We start from the raw sequence: 15,763 nt of genomic DNA on the forward strand, positions 1-15,763 counted from the left end.
CTACCAGCCCTGGTAGATGGGAGAGCTCCTGGTTAATCTGTCATCACCGCTTGTGTTACCTTCAGACAACATGCTTATGGCCTCGTCGGTTTGCTGGCTGTCAGTTGTCGATATCTTCTTTGAATCATGGGTGTTGCTTGGGTAGTTCACGGGTGAGGGATAGGCATTTTCACCCACAGTTGATGAGGACAATGATTCCCAGGGTATTTCTCTTTTTCGCCATTTCAGGTCCACTCTCCATCCTGTCCAGCCATAGAAAGCCAATGTGAAGAGGAAGCCTTGCATCGGATTAAGAACCCCCTAGGAAAGAGAAGTGCAACAGGACTCACACCAGCAAGGCTTCATTTTGAGCTCCAGCAAAACTTTTTGCATCCATTAACAATTTTCCTTTCACTGAACAACTGCTGTTTTTACAAGATGCGACTGGCATGCAAATAAAAGTGTATGTTGTTCCCACTGAAGACACAAACAAGCCGGAGTGAAATACCACAACCTGTTGTTCCAGTATGCTGAGACCATCCCAGTGAACAACCAGCACCAAATGGTTTTCTACCATGAGTTTTAGCTGGTCAGTCCCTGGGTGCGCTTTTAACACTCCCCACAAGCTCTAGACTTTTCTATACACAAAAGCAAATATTACATTTTTCACTAGAAGCCAAGTCAAATATATAAAAGTAGACACTAGCACACAAAGTCAAGTTTTTTAAAACAGCAGCAAATGATCTGTTTGGAACTGCTGCAGATTCCTGACCCAGTGAAAAAGTCCATCAAAGTGGGATGGAAAAATGGGGAGAGACACCAAAAAAGAAAATCCCACGCGATTTCCAAAACAATCATCTCAGTTCCCAGTGCTGTGGGATATTTGGCAAGTAAATGGCTTTAGTGATTTCCTTTTTCACAGGAGAAAAGAGCAAATTATTTTTACAGCCAATTTAAACAGTAGCTCAGTTCCTAGAACCTGACCCCTCACTCTGCAGGTGAGCACGAGCAAGGTCCTTGTCACATCAATGCATTCACTCCTTGTCAGAGGAGGAGTTTGTATCAAATCATTTGCATCACTTCAGCCTTCAATAGAGAAGGCTTAACTACACAAAGCCTGCTCAGGCCTCACAGGTATCTAACAGTGACAGAATAAACTTTCTTGGAAAAGGAACCTGCAGTGTCACCTCTGAAAAATGCCTTGCCAAATATTCCAACATGAGAAAAGCAGGTAGGGTACAGTAAGAGGCCAGCATCTTGTAGCTATTTTTTGGTGTATTGCTTTCAAGATTTTTAAGTATCTGTCCCCAAATAATTATCCAAATGTCATGATAAAAGATGCAATTATTCTTTATAATAAACAAAACCATAGTTACAAGCAGAGTATTACCAGAAAATGTCCATTTTATTGGGGAACCTTCGGGAATCGTGAGCTAAAACTTTGTAGCTTGCATTATGGCAGAGGTTAGCAATGTCAGACTAGAAATCATCGTAGTGGTCTGTTCTGGATTTTAAAATGGGTAGCAATCCCAGAGAAATGCATACTCCAGCAAGTGGGAGAAAAAAATGGCCTTTGGTATATTTTTGGCAAAGTTTATATGTGAAAAGCACTCCCAGTGACCGCTTCTCCCCCTCTCTTACTTTCTGCTTTTCTTCCTTGATTTTCAGAGTGTTTGTATCCTAAACAAACATAAACCACCCACTACACCGGTGCTATTCCACCAGTCTTACAAAAGTAATTCCAACACTAAGCGATGTCACAGCCGACCCACCATTATAATCCACGTGATCAGTGCAACACTTCTGACGTTTTTCAGGGGCATGTCATTGATATCTGGCTGCATTTCGAGGTAGAACAAAAGGCTCTCGTTGATGATATTGGATGACCAGCTATTGCAGGAATACAGAAGAGGAAGAGAACAAGACAGCTGTATATATGTGTATGTATTCGTAAAATATGCTTTACTTTCAACTTACAGAAATTAGCCTCACTGATCAGAAGAGTGAGACTTTTTTAATGTTAAGTTTGAATCTGAAGGGACCAGTAGGTCTCCGAGATCAAAACCCAGACACTTACTTGCTAGCCCAGGCCTAGACAAAGAAATGAATACAACAAGCAAACAAACAAGAACCTGATCATTTGAGCTTGTTGCAGAACAGTAAATTGCAGGATAAAACTGAGATGATAAACAACTCTGATCCATAATGGGAACATCATGCATGCCGACTTCTTCTACTTGTGTCTTAAAAGGAGAGTACTCACAGATAAGGAAACCAAGTATATGCCTGGGTGTTGCAAAAGGCTGCAGGAACTCTAGCTGGAGCTAGAATTTCAGGGTTATGTTACAGCAGCCTTTCAAAATGTACATTAAAAAACTACAAACCAAAACCAAAGTTGACTTTAAAATCCTTGAAAATGCCATCAGTTTTTTGAAATAAAGGGAATTTCTGTTTCCAAAGAAGGATAAGCATAGTCAAACCTCGTTCTGTGAAAGAACCTGAGGATATTCTACACTAAATAAAGGTTATTGTAAATGGCTGTAACTTCTTACATCTTCTAAACAGTCAGACCAGCATTTCTTTATAGTTCTACTGCAGCGTCAGCATCTATGCCATACTTCTAAAGGGGTTTATACATGTCCTTCCTGCAATTACATTTTTATCACAGTGTAAAAGCTCCCGCTCTCCCCTCCCAAATCTGCAGGCATCTCTTCTAACCCATGTTGGCCCAACCTGCTGTCTTTGACTAACTCGTTTCATATTTGACCTCTGGGATGGAAGGGCAGCTTCCCTGAGCTTCTGAGATGGGACTGCCTCAGTCTTCTCCTACAGTAACCTTTGAGAGAGTTTTTACACTCTAAAGCTTCTGTTTTGTCAGGAAAACAAAATCCAAAACTAGAGCTGTGATTATTTTTTTTAGTAGAAAAGCCCAGAATGAGACAGAATGCAAATAAACAAATGTCCCCACTGTGTCCTTGGGGAATTGTTCCTTTCTTTCATGTTCAGTCCCAGGCTAGCAAGCTGGCCACCATTCCTTAGGCTGCAATGCACTTACGTGGTGCCTCTGGGCTCTTTCCTTCCAGAGCCCTGGAAACCTGGCTAAATCTCTGCTCCTCGTTATTTCATCAGTTTCCAGGAAGCCATGCTGTGGGCTCCTTTGCTGCCGTCTCGCCCCCTCCCCTGCAGGTTACCCCACCCTCTGCACTAGAAAACCCTCTCCCAAGCTAAGCAGACTCAGCTATCCCCCAAGAAAAGACAATCATTTCCCTCCAGAGCACTCCAGTATACAGCAGCCAGAAGACAAAAAGGCAGTTGTTCTCTCTGCTCAGCCCTTCAAAGCAATGTAACATGCATTACTGTACCTGTGTATAAAAATGTTAAGCAGTCATAGAGACTGTGAAGTTTGGCCAAGTCATTTTGCTACTCCAGGACCATTTCCTTCCCCCCTCCTCCTGTCACTGGTGTTACCCACGTAGGTAGTAACCACTTCACAGCAGTGGCCACTTCTTGTTAGGTCACTGAACAGTCCTCGCAGAGCGGATCGCGCCCCCCCTCCTGGTGCCTTTACTGCTCTGTGATAATTGTGAGATTGCAGTAAAAACTGTTTCCTACAAAAGCAGGCCCTATTTTAGCTCAGTTTTGCTTTGGGCATCCAGTACCTCCAGTTCCAGTCACCACTCCACTGGATGGTGCTGCTGGAGCAGAGGCGCAGGGATCTGGGGATGAGGTGTGTACCTCCCTCCTTCCCCACTTCCCCTGCTCCCTCCCAGCTCTCCTCCCTATCTCTTTCCTGTGCTACTCTGAAGTCCTGTTTTCATGGAGGAAGATGGAATACTGCAAAAAACCCAAAAGATTAAATGATCAGAAATTTCACACACAATCTTATAGAGATTTCTTTTCTGCCATATAACCCTGTATTTCCAGTCGATATCCATCGTTTTTTCACACACTTGGGATCTGCAGACCACAGAGGTGGCTACATTATATCATCACTGTCAGGGCCATGAAGCCAGTCTTAGAAGCGCATTTACCATAGGTTTTCAGTGATGTGTTTGATGACAAAAGGCTCTGAGAAATCTTGAGTATAGAAAGCTGTCTATCAGCCCACAGTGCTGGGGAGCTGCTGTTCCAGTCAGCTTTAGTCTACGCCCAACTTTTTTTTGTTGCTATTGTTTGTTGGGGTTACTGTTTTCCTGTTGGTTAAACATTTTTATCATTTCCTTGCAGCCTTGTGATGCTACACGAGTGATTCAGCTACTTTGTGAAGTAGCTTAGAAATACTTCCTTGGACACCTTCCCTTCCAAGCATACAGACAAACAAATGACTCTATTCAGACTCTCTTCTTGTCCCCAACCCTCTCCAGCTGGGAAAAAGGCAGTTTAAAACAAAATAATGTACCTCTTACCAAATAACGAACACCAGCATAATTTTGAAGAAGCGGATCTGGATCTCTGTCCCCAGACGTCTTTCATTCTCTGTGTAAATCCCTTGTCTCCCTTTCAGTAAGGAGGCAACTGGAAAATACACAATGAAGTTCATTAATATACATGTATATTAGTGTTATAGGCTCAAGGATCCAGAAGACAGATGTCTGTAAAGAGGGAACAAAGGAATGGATGGACTTGTCTCCAGCAGCAGTTCAGAAGCTGGAAGGACCATCACCAAGGAATCTCACATCTTAATACAAAAGGGAAAGAAGTACATCCATTGTGGATTCCTGAAATAAGTGATATCCCACTAGCTCGTTTGTCTTCTCTCAGTCCCACTAAAAATGGAAAATAGTATGGTCAACATACTTTTCTTTCATAACAGAAGGTAGTGCTTACAACTTCCATATAATGTGTGATATAACGATAGGTTTATTACGTGATATTTAGACAAAAAGAGAATACATTCTATCCTATCCTGCACATTATATTTCATTGTGCAATTGATACAGCATTGGCTACACCTCTAAAACTTCAAGGTGTAATGTCAGCAAGAGTAGACAGTCATGCACATGCTGTTCAGATATCACACGGAATATACATACGGACACACACAAATATACTCAGTGTGTATTTTCCCATAAAAAGAGCAACTTTTTATAGGAAGAACCTCTGAGAGGAACAACTGTTCCTTTGAAAATGAGTATTACTGAGGGACGCAGGACAGATGGAATGAAGACTGAACTGAGAATACAAGGTCTTCTGTTGCTGAATAAGTATGAATTCAGGTACTGCAAACACCTAGCACTGGTCATATCACGTGCAAAGAATGCATTGAATCTGTGGCTTTTTTTCAGTTTGATTTCTTCAAAGCACTCGATAATAAATTAAATAGGAGCTTCAAAATCCCATCTGACTTGTGTACAATTCCCATTTTTTTCATAATCTCAGAATCAGGAGCGACAAAATTCTGATCATATTGTATTAGTTTTTTATCTCCAGGGCTGCAAAGAAGTTAAATCAACTATCAGATCTCACCAACATTGTCTCTAAACCAGAATAAATTACATTCCAAAGTCCAGGTTGGTACCAATACTACAGCAGAGTTAATCATCCACTACACACTGCCTCAAATACTTTAAATGAAGAGTAATTCAGTAACATAGAAACGCCTTTGTCAATCGGCAGTAGAGGTTTATAGCACCACAGCTTGACAATGTCATTGGAGTGTGTCTCCAGGGCAAATTTCCCACCAAGATGCTATCTTCACTTCAACAGGCAATTCCCTCCCACCTTCTGCTGTATCTGTATGATTTAATGAGGAGCTATCCCACATCACTGAATACACAGTCATGACTTTTTACAGTATTGTTATGTTACTAAACAGCACACACTGATTGATGCCAGCCATTAGGAACATACCTGCTGCTACCGTCCTCCTAAACAGAATTGGGTTGACCACCAGCACTAGCAGCAGTGGGACATAGGTTGTGATGTAATGTGGGACTGCATGCTCCAAGCCATTTTCACAGCTAAGAAGAAATCATGAACAGCTTATGCATTTTTTTTTCCACACCTGATCATTCTGGCCATTTTATATATGTCACCTTTATCTTAAAAAATAAAATAAAAGGAACGAAGCAAACAGGTGCTAAACTTCTAATTCACAGAGCTTCATCACCAGTTCACATAGGAAACAAAGTTGATTTTTAATATGCACGGTCGGTGCATTTTTCTCAAATACAAAGCTAAAAGCAGGAGTGGGAGAACAGTGGCTCATAGCAGAAGCTATATCACAGCCCTGTAGCACGCCCAAGTGTCTGTATTGCCTGGCATATTTCTTCCGAGCCCCCTGAAACCCAGGCAGGTATTTCTAGCATACTCGCTGACTCACTGGGACATGCTTGTCAAAGATCAAAAAAGCCCCACATTTGGGCATCTGTCTCTAAAGCTGACCGAAAGACATTCAAATGACCAGAGAGCGCTGCGGTTTCACAGCCTGTTCCCAGAGCCCTGCTCACCTGGAGAGAGAAGGGTAGTAAAGCAGTGCAATTCCCTCCACGCAGAGCATCACCGCGAGGCCCCACGTCATCATGTGGTACAGCACAATCGTACTGCGGGCACCAAACAGGACAGGCGTAATTAAAGGCACCAAACCTTACACTTTCCACTTCGCAACATAAAAATAGCACCATCACTGACACAGAGCTTTACAGATACGAAATAGTGCAGAACAACACTGGCAGTACATTAAACTACGGAAAGCGGGGGGGGGGGCAGCCTTCAGGTGAAGGATAAGCCGAAGTGGTTGTTCAGGCTTGAACACAGAAGGCCAGTGTCCTCCAACCTGTAGGGTGGAAAGCCCTTCCCCTATCCCCAAATCTTCAGAAGGAACCCCTCCATCCTTCATTTCTTCTGCAGAAATCAAGTTAGGGGATTAAGACTTAAGAACAGAGCGAAACAGTCAAGTAAACCACCCGTCTGTAATTTGCAGATTTATGTTTAACTTTCAGAGCTGGATACTGCTCCTGTCTTAGGGAAATTCAGATCTGTGTGCGTAGAAAGTCTTCCGTTGTTTATCCCAATCTTAGAATCAAGCCCAAATATACATGATTTTTTTGGTTAGCAGGGATAGGGGAAGGACTTAGGTCCCAGTTGTTTCAGACTAGAACGATGGGATTCAGCAAAATCAGGTTTATCCTCCACCTCCACAGGCTGAAGTTAATTCAAAAATCCCGATTTTGATAACATCTGCCAGACAAGTCATGTCTCCAGTACCTGATTGCTCAATATTATCTGGGAACAGAGTCACATAATTCCATGTTTAGCAGTAACAACCGAAGGTCATTTTGCCCTTCCAACAACCAACTTAGAAACACCTTATATGTTCTGTCTGGCATTAAAGGAGGGTACTTTCCAAAGGGTTTAGGTTCTTCTGTTACAGGCATTGCAGAAAAATGTATAGTAAATACTTATCATTCTTCTTAAAAACTTTAGAAATATGATCAGAAGTGTAATAATGACAATACTGAAAAGTGGATAAAATAGAAAATCTGAGAAAAAAACCTGGAGAATGAACTGTAAGAAATTCAGCACTTTCCCCTTCCCACGTTTTTTCCAGGATAACAATTTTGCCACAAGAATCAATTTCAGGTACAGGGTAGGGACAAAAATAATCATCTCGCTGCAACAGAGTTCACAGAGCCCATTCTGCTCCCTGCTTTTCCAAAGGTTAAATGAATTCAGTTACATTTAAATTCCAGTTGGACATAAACAAATCAATACCTGAACATTGCCCTGGCAATTTAAGCACTTAGAACACCACTCATCCATATCATTACCTGGCAACCATATGGGCATCAGATATTTGTACCAGGCTTCATTTATACACTTAGATAGCTGCAGGCAAACACGGACATACAGCGTTGGAAGGAAAATAACAAATTCAGAGCTTTAACTCTGGTACCTCAGTCCAGCTGATCTTCTCACAACTAAGTAAGAATCAACGGCGTAGCAAAACAACCACCAGAAGCCAGCGCTGTACAATAGCTGGATCCACATCTGCAGGGGTAAAAATGCCAAATGTCACAGCTGTTTCTCAAGTACCACTGGGGACAGGGGAGCGACTCAAACCTTTGGCCTGGTGATTTGTTCTTCATGAGTGTGTGTATTCCAGCTGAGATTGTGAAGTATGAGGTCTTACTCAAAATCAAGTCATAGGTTAACTGAAGAGCATTTGCTTTCACAGCTCATTCTGTTGCTTAAAAAAACTGTTGTTTACCTTTCCAGTCTCAGCCCTCAATGTCATGAGTCAAGCCCAAAACTAAAATTCTTAAATAACAAATTTCAAGTGAGAATGTTTTAATTTTAGGTTAAAAATTTAGTAGTTTCTCAGTAGCTGAGGCTTGAATATATAACTGAGGTCAGTCAACACCACAGTGTGACTGTGTATGGTGAGTTCTGCATGTGATGGGTGTTTTCTCCACATACAAGAACATAATTCAGGGAACAGTCATTAAGAAAAAAAGGTCATTAACAAAAATATCACTCACCCTCTGGAAAAATTATCCATGCTGAACTCCCTGACTGAATTCTTTCAATAAAAATCCAAAGGAAACAGGTTCAAGTCAAGTTAAATTCCACCGCATTCGTGAGCTAACCCTATGCATTTTTCCCATGAGCCTATATAAGATAAGTGACCTTTCTTTGCTGCTGTTTATAAATTCCAAATTTCTTCCCCAGAGGAGCTGACTTTCTGTAACAGTCTGGAACTATTTTAATATTCACATTACCTTCCCTCTGAGCCCTCTTTCAGTTCTTATCTAAATATCCTTTACAGCAGCTCCATGGTAGCATCCTTTTACAGCTGGAAATCAACATACTTGTTACTGAGCCAAATGGCAGTGAATAGAGAGCTACCACTCCTTCCTCCAAAATGTAAATCAAGCTGGGAAATACTTCCTTCCACCATGGGTGTAGACCCTGCCTCTAGTCATTTGTGACACAAATTATTCAGTATTTAATTCAAACACATTGCTAGTGGACATTTTTTGCTAGTGACCAGGAGTGCACTAACATTTTGCTAGTGCACAGGAGTCAGAAAATAAAATTCCAGGCTTCCTTCTAATGCACTTTACCCATAGCACTCAGCATGCCTGTAACTCCATCTGTACTTTGACATATTTACAGTTTAAAAATGCACAGTTTACTATATACACATGCACACATACAAATAAACTGTGGGATCTTTCCACCTGGAAAATGAAACACAGACAAGATTGCCTCCAAAAATAATATAAATCAGATGCAACTAAAACCAAAATGCTCATCTGCTACCTCACTTTTTTACAAAGTGCCACATTTTGCTAGAGGGCCTGAGAAGGTACCCCTCTGCAAACCAGAGGGTGTTATTCAAAGGAGATGCCTAAAGGCCTGACTATTTGGAGTTTGTATTGGCTTGCAGTTAAGTGAAATAAAACAATACTTCTAAAAGAAAAATCAAATAGAATGAGAAACATTTTATTAACACACACAAGAATATGTCAGGGGAAGTGAGTGGAAGAAGGGTTATTTTTCATTCCAATATAATTAAATCTAAATTTAGCAAGTGACTCAAATTACGGCACTTTGCTGGAGCCCAAGAAAGTGAAAATAAAAATTGTGGTAGACCACTATGCTGCTCCTCATCTAACCTGAGATCCAAATGAAAAACAAACAGTCTGCACACAGTATCTTTGACACTTTTTAAAAATATTATTTTTTGTGTTAAGGGCCAGAAAGTGAAATTTAAGACATAGGGAAACATGGTTTTTGCATAGGATGTTCTTGCTACAAGATATTGATGTTGCTGGTTTCCCTTTCCCCAAAGAAAAAAAAAAATCAGTATTTGCATCTAATAAGCAAAACTTAAACATGTATCACAGAATTGAGAATTGATAGATGCATACAACTGATATTTGCTTCTACAGTACAATACTACCATGCCTGAAGTTGTCATTGTGTAGACATATAAGGTACAGTGAGTTGCATTTTGGCATACATTATTGTATTTAAAAACTACTGGAGCTGAATAATGTTGTTTAAGTGCAGCATATCCTCTTCTATGTTGTAAACTTTAAATTGTAAAGCTAATACAGTTATTACTCACGCACGAATTGATTGGGCACCCTACGTTCCTACCGCATTTGGGTAAAGCGATGATCTGTCTTCTTTGCCATTCTCCATGTTTTGGTAAAAAACACGGCCTTTTTTCTTGTACAGTAAACTCAAGTTCTGTATCTCAGACAGTACTGTGATGGTAATATTTGAAAGTGAGTTTCAATCTGCACTTTTGGAATGCATTTACTTTTTGTTATTCTTGTGTTTTAATCCAGAAGACGCTTAATTAGACCTGACCAGACGCGGATATTGATCACCTGTATGAGCAGCAGTCCGTGCCGTAACCCTGCATGGCAGGGACAGACCTTCTGCCAGCAGCTTTGGGTCTCTGGGCGGATTTATCCTGCAGTGCCTCTGTGTACAAAACACACACCCTCATGCCTCAGAAGCTAACTGAAGCTACTAGAGTCACTGGTTGCAGTCGGTCCCCGCAATACGCCACCGCGCAGGCTGTCGTTCCTGCTGGAGAAGGTGGCCGGAGGCCCTCGTGCTGCGGGTGCAGCCGAGCTGCCGGGGCGTTAGCCACGCCGTGCCAGCGCAAACCCAGCCAGGGCTTCCGGAGCCCATTCGGGAACGTCTGTACCCTCGCACCCGTGACTTCAGCACGGGTGTGCCCTCCACCAGCCCAGCACTCCTGTGACGGGAGACTGCTACAAAAAGCTGGGGGCCAGTGGGACCGGCACTGCCCTGCGGCCTCGCACGCACCGTAGGGTGGCAGAGGCTGAAACCATCACACATCCAGGCTCTGACTCGCAGACGAATTCCCTCTCGGACCCAGCGGTTTGCCTTTCAGCCTCCCCACGCTGTCAAAGGGGAGCGGGAGGAAGGGGAGACGATCCCTGTACCTACCGCGCTTCCCACGCAGAAAGCAGAAGGCCACACGTCGGTCCCGTTCACCGCAGAAATGTTAGCTATGAAGCCTGGGAAGCCTAGCCACACGCTTGACCTGAAGATCATACCTAAAGGAAAGAGATGTATTAAGGCTTTGAATCTGCTCGTGTGATTTGAGTCACATGCCGCTTCCCAGCCGCGTACTCCACGTCGCAGCCCAGATTCTGCGCGGTCGCAGCAAGGCTGCGGCTGCAGCGGAGCAGAGCAGGAACAACTGCACTATTCATATGTTGGTGTAATCGCTCGGGGAAAAGCAGCCCCAAGAGTCTGAAGCTGCCAGGACTTGAAATGTTGTGTAGCTTAAAATTTTACTTACCTACAGATACTGTCACACACCTCCCTAAAACGAATTGGGTCGCATTTAACAGCTTGACATAAACCAGTAACTATTTACGGTTTTACTGGTATATATTCACATGCTAATATTCATTTCTCTTTAATCCCTCATTGCAGAAAAAAGTTATTATTTCCCACTTCTCGCTGTCTTCATTTATACAAGCAGCTCTTTCCTCTCTGCCACAGGACTGAACAAAGCAGGACTTTGCAATTAGGTGAGAAAAATACTCATTTTTTTAAATGAACTTACAGTCTGTTAGTGAGATTTTCTGGGTTTGCTTGAAATTGGCATTAAAGCAGTAACACAGAGCAGAACAAACCCACCAGGTTTCCCACCAAGAGAGAACAGTTTCCCACACACGGAAGTGACTCTGATTCAAAGACAACGATGGATAAATAGTTTGAACTTCCCAGTGAAAGCGAGAAAAATATCTTTCTCTATTGCTGGCCTCATGTGACTGAAAGGACCTTTTCCAGGTGAATGCATACACGTTTTTTCCATCTCTTTCGTTATTTCCCCCTTTATCATTTGTTTTAATACCAGTACTTTTTACATACCGTGAGAGAATTTGGCAAGGTATGAATGGGGAAAAAGATCTAAAAACCTACTCCCTTCCCAGACAGCGAGAGAGACTTACAAAACAGCACTACTTCTGTTATCTAATGTGAGAAAAAAAATGCTTTTGTAGAAAAAAACTCATCCTGTATTTTCATAGCATGTGTCATGCTAATTTATACCCAATTTGGCACTAAATGCCATAGACTGACGGAACAGATTTAGACAAATTAGTTTCATTTTGACTCATGAGTTTTGTTTTATTCTCTGTTTTATTTCTCCAGCCTATCAGCCAGGAGCCGGGCAGCAGGTTTTCCTTGATAAGGGAGCTTCACTCACTCTCATTTCAAAAGCCTGTGTCCAGCATGATCTGCGTACAGCTGCAATTCAAACTCATTTGCCGTCGATTCGATGTGCCCAGAGAAGTGGCTGGCACATGAACAAGACAGCAAACTTGGTCTGAGAGGATTTAAAGACGTATAGGAAGTGTTTTTCAAATGTAGTCCTAAGAGTTGGCTACGTGTTTGATGTCAGCTTTAGTTTTAAATGTGCTGCCTCACCTCCTCTTCTATGCCTTACTCTGAGAACCAGACATTGTTCTGGATTTTAATTTGTTTTAAAGCAGAGATTTTGGTGTAGATTTGTCAAGAGCTTTTACTTCTAAACTATAACTGCTAAAGAAGACCTTTCTCCCCCAGAGGCCAGTCATTTTCTGATCTCACTGAGCCCAAACCTTCCTGTGAATACATACAGCACATTTCCCTCAGAAATCTCTGTTGTCCACTCACCAGCTTCATTTGGCTATGGCACCTCCGAGCAACAAGAGCCTGCTACAGCAAAGGTGAGGGACGTGAAGCTGGCGCTTACCTAAGCCACCAAGGATGTCACAAATGGAGATAAGGAGAAGGATGGTGGAAGAGGAGGAGGCTTTGGGCATCTTCCGCAGGCTCTGTCCCTTCTTCGGCAGGAGCTGCAGGATGGTCAGGAGCAGACTGACAGAGGCGCTGCCAATGCAAACTCCGCAGAAGACTTCAGGCTGGAAGCTCATCACTAGCTGAGTAGCTGCATCCCGGTTCGGGCAGCAGTAGGTTTCTAACCTGGGAGAAGCCATGAATTGTCCAGCTGGTGGAAGGGCCCCACGAGCAGAAGGAACTGCTGTTGCTTCCCCAAGGCAGCGTTCGCTTTTGCTTCACCCTCCCCATTAGTCCTCTGTGGTGAGAATCACGCGATTGATGGATCATGTGCTGCTGCTAGAACTAAATCCCCTAGAGCTGCCTTTCTCAGCCTCTCCTAGCTAGGAGATCAGATCCGAACAAGAAAACACAGTGTAATCTGAAACATGCCCCATGCTTGCTCAGAGCCATTGGCAACAGTTCACTCGCATATTTCTGCTTGCACAGCACGTGATACAGGAAGACTGAAACTCACCAGAGCATTGAAGATGGTTTAAAATAAATAAGGATGCAGATACCAAAGGAGAAGCATTACATTTTAATTGTGTTTCTCTTCAGACCCATCCCACACAGCACCCTTTAATTACTGCGAATTAATTAAAAAGATGAGTCCAGACACAAGCACTCCCAGCCCTTACAGGGAGGAGCAGCGCTATAAATCCACACCCTAACCCAAATCTAAATTTTAGTGATCCAACCCACCCATCCCTGTAATTAGAATTAGAAACACGATATCCTGCAACTGTAGAAAGAGATTACATTTAGGAAGACCATATTAACCTCATCCTACTTAAACCACAAGTGCAAAAACTCTTCTCTTTAGTCTGTACTGTCTGCATCGGATCAGCTTGACATGGAACATTCCAGGACTTTTGATTTCTCAAGAATATTTTTCTTTTTTTTTTTTTTTTTATTTGGTAAGGGTTTAATATGAAAACAGGAATTGGACCTGTAATACTTGTTTCTACTTCATAAGCTAGGCAATATCCTTTAGATCGGGCGTCGTATTAGACACAGCAGCAAATACTTGCAACCATAAATACAAAAATTAACTCTCCTCTCTCAGCTGAGTTTTAAACTCTCTGTGTCAGCCCTCACCCCTTCAGAAAACTTGTTTGTAGGAACACGTTCAGGGAATACAGGAGGGAGCACTGCCAACAGACTTGAAGTGAACTGGATGTCAAATAACAGAGTCATGGATTTTATACTTAGTCCTTAAAAGAATGAATGACCTAACCTTTTATTTCTTTTTTTCCAATGGCCCAGCTTATTTTTTTAGCAGAAATTATGAAGGTCTGATGAATGACAGTGGGATGTTTTGCGTGCAGGGCTTATAAAACACAGAGGCTTCAGCCAGTATGTTTGCCCTCAGCAGGGAGAGCAGACATCAGTCCTGAGTAAAATGGTGCCTGCTGAGTTCTTCGTTACGCAAGGCACCTCGTACACATGATCCCAGCACAAGAACGAACCCCACCGAGCTCATCAGCCTGCTGACCGCTGGTGGGGGCCATGCAGCCTCCCGGTGTGGGACGGCAGCGGCAGAGCTTGGGTGGCAGCTGAAGGCCAAAATGCCAGGCATGCCGTGCGTCCACCCAGCCGGCTCCCAGGGGACTCTGCCCGCACTAGGTCACCCCAAGAGCAGGATGCTAGCTTGCAGATTCAGGCTCCTACACACAGGTGTCCATACATTGGCATGGCAGCTGAACTCCTGTATAGTCAATCAAGATCTTAGGCAGCTAAGTCTAGAGTCTAGACTTAGTCTGGAGAGCTGTTCAGCTCTTCCTAAAATAAATGCACATGGAAGCTGAGTAGGCTCCAGTGACTATAATAGGTATTTAGGCTTAAATGTCATTAAAGACTCTGAAATCCAGGCAGCTGAGTTTGAAACTGAATGTTACCTGGGTGTTTTTGCTGCTTTCCAGCATAAAGAGATTTTCCTACTCCATGGATGAGGACAGGTGAGTGACCTGGATGTTGCAATCCTATGTTTTGTTACTATCATGTATACAAAAATATACTGGGGACAGCAAGGTTGCGAACCAGATTGCCCTGCTCCAGAAATACAAACTCTTGTTGAGGTACAGGAGAATACCTATGCTCTGTTAATACAAGGCTCTGTTGTTAGTACAAGGTTGGGACTCTTCAGGCTTCATTCCACCTCTGCTAAAGCAGCGGTGCACGGAGTTGCCACCTCTCTGTGAAGACACCGCATTGCAGTCTACCTGGCTACAAAAGAACAAAAATTACAAAGATTCCACAGAGACAGATTACTATTTTGAATAAAGCCATCATATACCGCATATACAATGCAAATCAATTCAAATTAAAACAAATTATGTTTGCTGTCATTTGAATTTAAATTTATATTGCCTGGTTTATATTTAGAACAGCAAAATTTTTAGATTATTAGACAGAAACTGTTGAAGAGAAACCTTTCATTTCCACAATCAGATTCTAAAATTCTTCCTCTCACTGTTCCTGTTGCCATTTTCCTTCCTTCAAAAAATTTGAAAAGCGTGTCAAGTTGTTATCCGGATTATTTGTTCTGGCTTACAGATAGACATTTTTTGTGTGTTTTGCTTTTTCTGCTTATGATCTGTTTTCAGTGATCCTAACCAGAGTTTAGTAGTTTGTCCCTGTGGATTTATCATTTCATTATTTTAACTTCTCCCTTTATTCAGCTATTTTGAAACTACTTTCATGCCTCAGTTGTAGTCTTATACTCTGGAGATTAACCTTTTTTTAATCCTCCTGTCTTTTTCTCGCCACAGTTTTGCCAGCTGTGCACCCTGTTTTTATTGCTTTACTTCTCTGAGTGAGGAATTGCTTTTTAACCCCTTCTTTTGGGTCCCTTCCCTCCTACTCTCTCAGGATTTGATGACATAGCTACTTACAGAGAGACTAAGTGATTTTTATTGGAAGCAAAGTATATGACCTGTAGCATTACTAATGCAAAAAGCAC

The 15,763-nt window shown here is 42.4% G+C and overlaps 1 protein-coding gene across 1 annotated transcript; it reads right to left on the minus strand.

The window, feature by feature from the left end:
- Positions 1-12,959, minus strand: GPR143 (G protein-coupled receptor 143). The gene is made up of 8 exons (XM_009943482.2): positions 12,716-12,959; positions 10,915-11,024; positions 7,874-7,968; positions 6,429-6,521; positions 5,830-5,939; positions 4,386-4,494; positions 1,752-1,869; positions 1-300 (listed from the first exon to the last, which is right to left on the minus strand). The coding sequence occupies exons 1-8, from the start codon at positions 12,957-12,959 to the stop codon at positions 1-3; spliced, it is 1,179 nt and encodes a 392-aa protein (XP_009941784.1).
- Positions 12,960-15,763: the final 2,804 nt, after the last annotated feature.

Source organism: Opisthocomus hoazin, chromosome 1, assembly GCF_030867145.1.
Source record: "Opisthocomus hoazin isolate bOpiHoa1 chromosome 1, bOpiHoa1.hap1, whole genome shotgun sequence".
In the NCBI taxonomy this organism is placed as follows: Eukaryota; Metazoa; Chordata; class Aves; order Opisthocomiformes; family Opisthocomidae; genus Opisthocomus; species Opisthocomus hoazin.